Raw genomic sequence first — 12579 nt, forward strand, 5'->3', positions numbered from 1 at the left:
TACTTTTTTAAAATCAGATGATAATTTGTCGCCATCATGTGGACGTTATTAGGGAACAAAAATGTGTCGTAAAAATGTCAACATGAAAAGAACATTCCAAAGAAAAAATAAAATAACTGCGCTTTATAGGCATTTTTTTAACAAATAACTTATGAGTGTCAAATTATATATTTAGAATTTTGCTAATGTATTGCACCACTGATTCTAAAAGAGGTCGAAATTATTTTAGGACACTATCCACTTTTTATTTCTGATGATATTCTGTCGCCATCATGTGGACGTTTTGGGAAAAATAAAACTGTGGTGTAAAAATGCTTTTACCTTCCTATGCCATTTGGAGAAGTCGAACTTTGTGGGCAATAGCGTCGTCCTCTGCCTTCTGGTGCTTTTGCGAGTCCAGAGTGTTTTGTTGGCATAATAGATTTTAGAGAAACTGAACATTGAAAAAGATATGTGTGTCAGCTGTTTAACATACATGTACACCTTAGAATGTAGGGCTGCCGATGCACAGTCAGACGCAGGCAGAAAAGAGGCGGGGCAATGTTTATCCAATCGAAATGCAGAACGCAATGCACGATGAACATCCGCCATCTATGGAAACCACAAAACATAAACCGTGATACAGCGGAGGACTACAGTACCTACTTTTAGGCCTTTGTTTGGACTGACAAAATCCAAATTCCAAAAATGCACCAATCCAAAATCAAACAGCATACAAAATTTAACTTGGTGAGTAAGGCACCAATCGTAAACACTAAACCTGTTCCCTGTTTACGATCAGAATTGCTCATGTGTGTGGTCGGCACCGAATCTGGCATTGCCGCAGACTGGTTGTCTATTACCGTTGCCAGGCACAAATAGAACAACAACTGTTTGAGTTCAGTTAGTGCCCTATGGCAACGTGCTATCATTTACAGCGCAATCTAAGTATTGAAGATAGAGATTATTGCTGCGTATGTTTGGTGTGCAGTGATGGCAAGCTCGGGTTTATTACACACTATAAGAGCACTGCGATTTTGTACCCCATTCTTTTAAAGCTCACCCCAAAAACAGTTCAAAGAAAAAAGACAAAAATGAGTTTTAAAGGTGGACCCATCATCTACTTCGGTTGATTAGAGCCATGGTTTTGAATTGCTATGCATCTAAAATCCCTTAAATTGAGTCGGCTTGTTTTAAAATATCTCCAGAATAAACCTTGCAAATAAGTTACTATGTTAAAAAAAATACTGGATTATTTTGTTTGATCAGGGGATGTTCTTATCAGGCCCTGAGCCATTTTTCTAAGAAAAACTACACTGAGACAAAATCCCAAACGCATAGTATCAACACATTAAAAACAATAAAGCTAAGTTATTTTTAATACATTCATCTTTTTTTCTTTAGCATCTAGGTCAGTGTGTTTTAGCTGGTCTAACTTAAGGACCCACTATCCCACTCTAATTACAAGACGCGACCCAAATATAGAAGAAATTAAAATTCCTCAAGTGTATTGAATGAAAGGATTGTGCAGTTTGAACCAGATATATATAGTCGAATATATTCACATGGAAAAAAACAGCTTAACCTATTTGACTTTAAGTAATGATATTCCCTTTAAAGCTCAATTACTTACAATTTGTAATGAAATCCAAAACGCATCACTTCAGTGGCTTTGTCTTCAAGATAATGAAATTAGTTTCTCTGAAAGTTTCTGCTGAATCTGTGTTTACACTTTACATGTGTAAACAAACTTTTTTTTCAGTTGAGCAATGATCTACTGTTGTGGAGTTTAAATGTCCCTCAGTTATTTTCTTTGGTTAACATTATTTTGCCAAAGAAAAAGCCGCAACCATGGAATATGCTTCTACAACCTACCCTTGGGTCTCGACCCACCAGTTGAGAAACATTGTTCGAGGTGCAAAGAGAGCAACTGAAATTTAAAGTTATTTTAAAGTAAACCAGATCTGGGATCAGCTATGAGCAGCCCACGCACCACAGGCAAGGCCTGGTTTTGAAAATAACACAAAGATCCAAGTCCTGATCCAGAAAACATTTCTGATAATGATTTCTAAACTTGATCAAATCAAGACATCCCAAAGTTTATGCCCCAGAAATTGTTTCATTTGTTTAGAGCAGGCTTGTCAACCATACGGGACCTGGTTCGTTCGATGATTTAATCCAACAAACATTCCTGAGTATAAAAAAGAAAATCTTTGGGTCATTTCTATCAAAAGTTATCATTTTTTGAATGAATGCAAACCAAATGCTCACTGGCCGCTAAAGGGAAGTAAAATATATACTCTTTAGTAGGCCCTTCCTTGTAGTTTGTTCTGATGTAGTTCTTTTACCCAATTTTACTATATTTACCCAATGTTTTGGAGTGTGTGGGAAGAGCTGCATACGTTTCGCCCACTTTCGTACAAATAATTTCAATGTAGAAAAGGAGAGCAGAGTTCAGAACCAAGCCTCCGTGGTCAGGTGTGAACATTCCTTTGTAATTCAATCCAAAGTCTTTATTTGGATTACTTAACACTCTCAGGAGGGGGCTTATCCCCTTGACCCACCCCGAAATAATGTGAATGTGCTCTTTTGATGGAGGCCGACAATAGAAGAACCAGCGTGTTTCATGAGGTGATCAGACCTAATTTGTCCTGCGGATGTCATGCAGGCATAGACCGACTCAACAGGGGACCCTCGAGACAACTCTGGAGGGCCCTTGATGTCCTCTGACTTCTTATCAACCCCCTTCCGTGTTTGTAAACAAGTGTGACGTAGCCTAGCTGTACGCGGATTGTTAAGGCAGAACGACGGAATACTAAATAACTACCAGTCCATTAACAAATAAGGTGGAGTATAACAGGGCTGTCAAATTCATTTGAGCTTGGGAGCCACATGATAGAAAAGAAACTCACTGGGGCTGAACTAGTAGAACAAAAAGAAAAAGAGAAAAAGAAAGAAACAGAGAGACTGTGAGAGATGAGGAGAAAGAAAGAATGAGAGACAGAGAAGTAAAGTAGAAATATAGAAGGAAAGAAGAGAGAAAGGATGAGAGAGAGTCAAAAAGGAGGAGAGAAAGAGAGGAAGGGAGAAAGAAAGGGAAAAAAAAGGAAAAGGAAAGAAGAAATGGGAAGGAAAAGAGTAGAGAGAGGGGGAGAAAGACAAGAAAGTGAGTGAGAAAGATCGAAATGAAGCAAAACAGAGTAATAGATGGAAAAAAAAGAAGGAAAAAAAGAAAGAGAAAAAACAAAGAAACAAAGGGCAAAATGGATGAAAAAGAGAAAGAAAAGAAACAAAAGGAATAGAGAGAAAGAGGTATAAGGAGAGAGAGACAGGGTTTCAAAGTGAGAGAAAGAGAGTGAGGGGGAGAGAGAAAGAGAGAGTGAGAGAAAACCGTGACAGAGAAAGAAACCAGAAAATGAGAAAGAGAGAAATGAGAGAAAAAGAGACAAGTGAGAAAAATAGAGAAAGATGAGAGAAAGAAAGAGAATGATAGAGGAAAATATAAACACAGCTCCATTTGCTTTATAAGTGCCACCTGTCTTTCTGAACATCAAGCGGCCATATTTAAAACCGCACCCTACTTTTTCTCTAGTACTCCTCGGTCATTGTCGTCTCGCGGGCGGTAATCAAATCCGACAGAGACACCTCACTACTTCCCACTTTGGTTATCGCTGGTTCAATGCTTTGCAGATTTTCATCTTACATTGTGTTCTGCATTCTGATTGGCTAAACAGAGGACAAGGCTGACCACAATCAAAACTACAGTACATGTAGTTGTTAAACATATAGTTGAACCTGTAAAATGGGTTTGTTCATGAGTAATGAAAGAATAAACAAATAAATAAATAAATAAATAAATAAAGGTTTCTACTTCAGGATTTTCACATTTTGCGGAGCGTTTTTGCCCCCATTACTGCGATAACCGAGGGATTAGTGTACTAGTTAGCACTAGTAGTAGCAAACAGTCTCAAGCATTGGTAGCAAACACTTAGCATTTCTCTGATAATTATCTTACACCCTTACTAAGACATTTGGCATTGAGGTCAATCCAAACCAGATCGTCACGATAACTTACCGGAAATGAAACGGGCACTGTGAAAGCGGACATAGCTGATGATGTCCTCGGTCCAGTCAATTATTTTAATGGCTTGCAGGCGTTTTGAAAAAGCCTGTTTACTCTGGGAATCCCCCCCAAAAATGTGTCCCTTAAAAATTGTGAATTGTGCACCCTTACACACAACAGCTGGCCATGTTGTTTTTGTAAATTGCGATTCTAAAATCACAATTCCACATACTAATATTCTCTCAGTCTATTCAAACTCTTATTTCTACTCCCGCCGTTCTGGGTCAAATATGCGCACGCAATCTAAGCTAAAAAGGGGTTTATTAGCCCAAGGGATCTCCCTCACGATGCTGTGGGTCAAGTAAAGCCAGACCAATGGAGATGGAGGGCAAGTGAGACATAAAGAAGGGCACATCGTGTTTTCCGCCGTCGTGCTGCTTTCCTTCTAAAAGCATACCTCGCATACCCATTTAATCGAGTCTCGAGCCCAAAGAGCCACTGTCACAGACGGGGAGGCCGGCTGAGGTTACTAACACAACACCTCGGTGTGTGCTCGGCAACATGGATGTGTCTCACTTTCGGCCACCGGCCTGCAGGGATTTGTTCTGCCTGTGTTTTTTGTCACTCGATTCCCCTCAATCGACTTTAGCATGAGTGTCGGCGTTCACACTTGGAGACTGCGATTCTTACATGCCAATGTGACAGTTGTTCACCGCAAAGGTGAAGATCCCATGGTGGATCATTTTAGAATAACACGTTTCTGCGGGGTTTTGGGGATACTCTTGGTCGCAGGCTTGCAATTTAGAAGCTTGGAAAAAAAGTAATCTGGGCTCTTTGTCGAGATTCTTTAAAGCAAATATTACTGTTTGCATCATTGAAAATTCTTGTATTTCAACATTGTGTTTTCAAGGTTTTAAAAGGGCTTGAATTTTGGGTGAAGTTCTTGGTAAATGGTAATTCCATTGGCAAAAACAAGTCTGCTTAAAAATGACGCTGACTCTGCTCTCTGGTGGCTTCGCTTTGCATTTGATATCTCCTTCCCTGTGATAAATGGCAGCTGGCATTAGTTTGTATGGCATTTTCCTCTGAAGCATCATTGCCACAACTAAACAGGGCACCATGAAATGTGTATTAGTGCAAGGATTACATATCAATCATGTACATTTGTTATGGGCCATGCAAAAAATTTAAGGTTGCATTTCCCAATGGTAAATGGTAATGGGAAGAACTTCATGCAACTGATATGTAAGCTACATAACCATCATTTTTAACCAACTTTTAACCAAGAATCTCAGAAATATTCACACACGTATTGTTCAGATCCACAAATATATTTGCAATTTACTCAAGATTAAAAAATCATGTCTTAATAGATGCACAGGAAATGTATATTTTTACTTTTTTCCACTGCAATGAGACAAATAATACTTAAAACTAGCCAAATTATTTGACAGTGCAACACTATTATATCATTACTTTTTTAGATTCTTAAGTCAGTCTAACGTCAAATCAAACAACCCTAACCCCTAACACCCAAAACAGGTTCAAAAACAATACTACCTGTCACTATTTGTAACAAGTTGTTGTCGAGATGAATAATTGGACTTGACTCATTGTGAAAATGTTTCGTTAAGGTCACTGTTCTGATGAAAATCCCTGAAATAATAATTTAGATGAGTTACTTTGCTAGTGTCAGGACAATCAAAAATGGAAAGACAACATATTAGGCTGGAATAAAGTCACATTTCTGAGAAAGAAGCCGTTGGTTGCAATTCAAGGATAGGAGATGATTCGTATGGGCAACATAGCCCGCCATCTTGTACTCTATGGCTACAAAACAGAAATTGGTTGTGTGTTCGTGTGCGTTTTTGGGCATGTGTGTACCTGGCAAGAAGAGAACATTTTGAAAATTCAAGCTGCTGGAACACAGTTAACAAGATCTTGTTATCCTGCAAGGTGCAACTAGACGTCTGCTTGTGTGGGTGAGCGTATTTTATGTACATGTGTCAGAATGAAAGTGTGTGTGTGCCATACACACATTTTCTGTACCATTTTCAGGGTTTGTACAGGTGCTTGAAATTGTTCAAAATGCTTGAATTTCAATGTTATATTTTCAAGGAATTGAAACGTGCTTGAATTTTGGGTGAAGTGTTTGTAAATATTTTAAATTGATGCCATGTTTCTTGACAAGTCTGCTTAAAAATGGTGCAAACACATCTTTGCCATTGCATTTCTTCTTTCCTTTGGTTACCGGCAGCTGGCATTAGTTTGTATGGCATTGTCCCCTCCCTAAAGGACAAGTGCACGCTACACCTAAACAGGGCACTAAGAAATGTGTATTAGTGCAAGTACTACATATTCATTATGGACACTTATTATGGGCCATGCAAAAAAATTAAGGTAACCTTTTCCACTGGAAAATTATAATGGTAAGAACTTCCAGCAACTGAATATGTCATATTTACCCAACTCCTATAAGGGGAGAGATTTTTCTCAAAACTACTTACACACATTTGTTCAAATCCACTGATAAATGTACTCAAGATCTAAAAATCATATATCTTGATTAAAAATCTCATATGTAAATCGCAGATATATTTGTGGATCAGCAAAATACATGATTCACACTGGATATTTTATTTTAATAGAACTGGAGTCATTGGAACATTGGCTTTAAAAGTTCCTAAAAAGTGCTTGAATTTGACCATTAAAAAGGTAAGAGAACCCAGCACTTTGATCTGACTTGATATGCTGCCGCTATTACTTTTATTTTGACCATATTACCCCTACAATTATAATGATAATCCAAACATTGCGAAAATAATTACTTTTTGATTCGTGTTTCAAAAGCGTTGTTCCCCCTCGCCACACAGTATTGTCCAATATATTTAAGAGCATTTTAATATATTTAATTCAGACTATACCAAGATTAAATAAGAAAACTAGAGCTGATAATTTTCTACGGGTGTCGTGCCTCAATATTTTTTTTAATAAGTGTGTGCATAAAAAGAGCTAGTCAGATGGTGGCTATTTTAACCGTTATTCGACATAGTTGGCGTAAGTGTGGTCCTTCTCCTGATAATGTTTTCATATTGTCCAAAATGTGACACAGAGTCATGTCACTCTGCGTATTAATGATTTTTCTCCCCCCCGCTTAGAGTCTTTCATCCCTAAGAGAGCATGATTTTAGAGAGGGTTTCTATCCTAATCCCCCGTCTGTGTTGGAGGAGATTGTCTCGCTTCGTCTTTGTCTTCTGACAACCAGTCTCTCGCTGTCTGAGTAAAAGTCTGGTCTGCACATTGGCAGACGATAGAACACATCTGTCACAGAAAATCATTTGTTGACCGTTTTGCTCTTTTTTACACATTTTAAATCGCCACAATACTTGGGTATGTCATGCATGTGCCGCATGCAAGTAGTTTAAATCAGGGTTCTTAAACTTAATTTACCTAGGGGCCGCTGAAAACAGAGCCTTGTGATGCTGATAAGGTTTTTCACAGAAAAATCTCAGATAAAAACATTCCAATGTTCCAAAATATCTTTACTTTTTAACACAAAATGAGATGAAAGAATATTACATTAAAAATCAATCAGGTACAGCACCCCCACAACCCTAGTGAGGATAAGCGGTGCAGAAAATGGATGGATGGATAATATGACACATATAAGACACATAAACAGCGACGAAAAGTTGCTGACTAGAAAAAGAAAATCTTTTTATTCAGCTCAACACCTTTAGTTCTTTAACTTAACAGAAAAACAAGCAAAAATTAACCTAGAAAACAACCACAAAATGACAGAAAAATGACCCAAAAGTGAACCTATAATGAAAATTGAACAACAGTAAAATGAAAAGCACAAAAGTAAAAATTGAAGAACTCTGAAACATATTACGATAACTGGGAAAAAGTACTAAAAAGTACTAAAGAGCATGAAAAAAGTATAAAAGCTTTTGAAGAGTATAAAAAATAATCCTGAAACGGAACTCGTTAGTATGAAAGAGAAATTATAAAGATTGAAAAGGATGTAAATGTACTAAAAAGTAGTAAAAATAAAGTTTTCCACCTGCTGGTTCCAGATCATGGAATGGTCTAATTGTGGCATGTGCAGTTATTTCGGACATTTTGTGATTAATAGCCACGACTTGACTTTATTTTACCCCCAAAAGTAACCCCAAAATGAAAATAAACAGAAAAACACATAAAAAAACGACACCTTTATATAAAAAAATAAATAAATAAATAAAAAATGCTCCCTGGGCAGGAGGAGCAAGGAGCTCACTGGATCGGAGCGTGGTCGGAATGCGTAAACGAGTGGCGTTGCCGGGACAGGCGATCGGAGCATAGTCGGTGGGGAAAAAACAGGTCAAGTAGCCAGAGCGGTAGATCGGAACGTAGTCGATGGGCAAAAACGGGTCAAGTAGCCAGAGCGGGAAATCGGGGTGTGGTCGGTGGACCAAACGGACAGGGACAATCGGGAAGTCAGGGACGGACGAGCAGGATACAGGTGAGGACGAGACAGACGGGAGCCAGAGTCAAATAGTGCTTGGCTTGCGTATGCGGAGGTTCGCTGACGGACTGACAAGGAGTGAATGGGGTACTGAGTTTAAATAGGAGGGGAACCAATCAGAGTAGAGCAATAGCTGGCGCCAAACGAGCAGGCAATGGGTAATCGTGACTTTTATTTTAAAACAGGTGCGAACAACTATCATCCTGCAGGCCACTTGTGTAAGATTTACCTTGAAAAAAATCTATAAAGTTTGAAATACACAAACAGAAAGTGTGCAAACACTTCAACAAACTGTTTGTGTTTACACACGTGTTACTATGGTTGCTGTGGAAGAACTACGACCAATGCATGGGTAGCAGTGATGGGGCAGCCAATGAAATGCTTCTGTCTAGGCAGTGCGCCCCCAGCTGTTATTGTGACCCAGAATTCGCCTGACACACACATTCGCCCACACACGCAGACACACAATTATGCACAATACAGTGTGAGAATGCACAGATGTAGGATGAGCCATTTCAAACAAAGACATGTCTGCACGACATGCTCACTCACACGCTCAATACATAATTGTTGGACTTTATTGTGCATTTTTCCCCACACATATTTTTCTAAATCCCCTTCACCTTTTGCCTCAATCCAGTGCTAGCTACATAATAGTCTTGTTAATGCTTAAAATGAGAGTGGAAATAACTCTTTGCACATATTTTAACACCCTTTCAGAAATGTTCTAAATCTCTGAAATAGAATGATCAATATTAAATGTGGTGTACACAACTTAATAATTTTGCTACTCCCTGCAGCCTTCTCCTGGCTTACAATCATGATCGCAAGCTCAGTCAGCTCGTTAGTCAAGTACTATTTGGGGTGTTGGGTTAGTGTTTGGACTGCATTTGAAACAGGCCTTTTCTTACTTTTACCATTTTCGAGCTACACCAACAAAAAAAACAGGAACGGGCATAAAATCAGTCTCCACAACTCCTCTCTACTCCCCTGCTTCCTGAAGTGTTGTGAGTCCTGGAACAGCAGGCTAAAAGTAATCTAAAAGCTGATAGGCATGTTGTAAACAATATATAAAGGCTCTTTGAACTCAGTTGGGCATTGTTAAAACATATTTGATAGAGAAAAATCTTTCGACTTTTTAAAGACACCTCAAAGGACGCACCCCGCCTTTAAGAAAAATGACATAATAACAGTTAAAACAATTTCACAACATAGAGAAAGATTACGTTCAAATATTCTTTATACCTTAATATGAATGAACGTTCAAAATTAAAAATTGTATTTATTGTCATGAACATTTTCTTTGCATTCCTGGAAGTTCAAAACAGGATCTAATCGAATAAATAAAATAATCATATATACATATGGGAAAACTATCTACGAATATTAGATACATAAACAAATGTACGAGGTCAAAAAAGCTTGGGATCCGGAGCACTCCTTTCCTCTGTCCCCCAGGGGTCGGACGACCAAAAGTCTACCCAGCAACACGCTGCAAAGAGCAGCAACAACAATTTTGATGTAGACCGCCAATGACTCAGATCAAGCAGGCCAAAACACGATTCACGTTGAAAAATGACTACAGTTTTGCTATTTTTACTACTTCAATACGTAACGTGTAGCTTTACGATCTCCGGATCACATGCAGCAAGGTGGAAAGACGGGTTAAGAGGGCATGAAAGGAACGTATCACATTTGAAAGGAGGGCAGAAGTGTTTATGAGATGTGCACGAACTTGAAGTAATGAGGGAGGGAGGTAAAATTGCTGCTGGCGACTAAACTGGTCAGGCGATCACACGGACATACACACACATGCTTACAGTCATGCCGACCCACATTATTGAGGGGGTCAGCGGGGTGGGGGCAAGTGATGTATTTGTGTCTCTGATGTCATGATGTGTTTGGAGCTCGGAAACAAAACAAATTGATAAGTAGGACAAAGGAAGTGACGCAATGTCACTCAATGCCGATCATTTATTTACAAACATCTGTGTATCCTATACGGGAGGGGTCGGGAACCATTTTTGACCCGAAAAGCCATAAAAGCAAAATAGTTTGATTTTTTTTTTAGAGAGATAGCCAAAGCATATATTTCAAGACAAAATTCAGCAAAGCCAGAAAACCTGCTCTCCAGGCACAATCATGGGGGCATGAGTTTGTTCCCCCACGTGAAACAAATAGTGCTGGTTTCCATGAATACCAGTAGCAGGCGAAACCTCTTTATCTGACTCAGATACAGCACCTTCATTATCTGGTTGCTGTTGTTTTCCAATGTAAAGTGTCATCCTGCTCTTCAGAGACAGGTACTATCAATGATAACTTTAAATGCAACACCTCAAAGCTTTTCAAAATTAAAGGAATCACGTTATCGCTGCAATATGTAGGAATAGAATAGAACAAAGAATGAAAAATGCCATAACCGGGATTTGAAGCAGGTTGCTGCAGCTGTAACGCAGAGTACTAACCACTATACGGGCATGACGTGTATTGGATCCTTAATCAAGTTATGTCATAATCATAATTACATTGTATAGCGCCTGGGGAAATAGATATACTGTAAGTGCAATATAAAAACACCTATTTGTTTATAGAATGCCAACATAAAATTTATTTATTTATTTCATGTCCATCAAAGTCCAGTTCATCATCCGATACACTTGGGACTTTATTTTTTCTCTTCAATCCATAACATTCGTCTCTGGCACCGTGAGTAAATATGGTGTGATAACTAGATAAAATCGAATGCCTTTTCGTATGTCCTCTATATAACTGATGGTTTTGTAGTTCACACCCGAGTTTGATTCCTGTTGCATACAATGTTATGCGATATTGTTGAGTTATATTTTAGGTGAACAAAAGCGTGTTATAAAGAAATAAATACTGTATTTAAATCTGTTTTGAGTAACTTTTCAAAACGCACATAAGTAGATGTGAGAGTACTCACTGTCATAACGTATTACTTACTTTCTCTTCATCTAATTGTAGAAGCAAGCAAGAGCAGACACCCAAACAGACTGGAGGGAAATGGGTTACTATAAGCGGCTTAGACAGTCGTGTGTGTGTGTGTGTCTGTTAATGTTTGGGTGCGCGACAATTCATGGTTGAGTAAACTACAATAATGAAGCCATTCCACCACACCAATGATGTGCGTCAGATCATTGATATTGGAAATATTACAGTACAGAATTTACTAGGCAGCCTGGATACTCTTAAATCATTATAAACTGGTATAGGAATACCACGAGTGTATTTGTGGGGTTGTGTGTATATGCATGAGTGTGTTGGTACACTTTAAGCTATTAACAGGATGACCAACCAACCATGACAGTGTAAACATACTGTATGGAGAAAAGAAGTAGGACATCCTTTGAATGTTTTCGTAAACACGTTCTTCCCTTGAAGCATCGCATCGAAGAGCTCAGCAAGTTTCTGTATGGGCCTCAGTGATTATTAAGCATTAATATCTATTTCCGTATTTATCTCAGGTTCCGACTGTTCCAGAAACTTCACAAGTCCCTCGGGTCTCATTGAGTCCCCCGGGTTCCCCGATAAGTACCCTCACAACTTGGAGTGCTCCTTCATCATCGTGGTGCCCCCCAGCATGGATGTCAGCCTCGCTTTTATCACCTTTGACCTGGAGAACGATCCTTTACCCGGAGCGGAGGGAGACTGCAAGTACGACTGGCTGGAGGTTTGGGACGGGCTCCCTGGAGGTGAGGCACCAAATGTTCCAAAATCAAATTGTCTTTTTAGAGTAGTGGCCCCAAAACAAAAATAAATTTGTTTTACAAGGCAATGTGGATGGCTAGCAAACACAGCCAACACTACGACAAAAAATTTGGTTCATATATCCCAGGAGCCAGGGTTGTTTTGAGCTTGAGAGCCACATGGTAGAAAAAAAATGTCACGGGGGCCATACTAGTAGATCACAGAGAAAGAAAGAGAGACAGAAAGAAAGAATGAAAGAAAGAAAGAAAGAAAGAAAGAAAAGAAGGAAGGAAGGAAGGAAGGAAGGAAGGAAGGAAGG

General features: G+C 38.9%; 1 protein-coding gene across 2 annotated transcripts in view; it reads left to right on the forward strand.

Moving 5' to 3' along the window:
- LOC148353279 (neuropilin-2-like) overlaps window positions 1–12579 on the forward strand; it is a 175978-nt gene that overhangs the window by 40097 nt on the left and 123302 nt on the right. For both annotated transcript variants that reach the window (XM_088353589.1, XM_088353590.1), the window contains exon 4: window positions 12038–12265. In XM_088353589.1, the coding sequence (XP_088209715.1) occupies window positions 12038–12265 (228 nt within the window). The remainder of the gene's footprint in view (window positions 1–12037; window positions 12266–12579) is intronic.

This window comes from Urocampus carinirostris, chromosome 14 (assembly GCF_059441175.1).
Source record: "Urocampus carinirostris isolate Australia breed hairy pipefish chromosome 14, RoL_Ucar_1.0, whole genome shotgun sequence".
Classification (NCBI taxonomy): Eukaryota; Metazoa; Chordata; class Actinopteri; order Syngnathiformes; family Syngnathidae; genus Urocampus; species Urocampus carinirostris.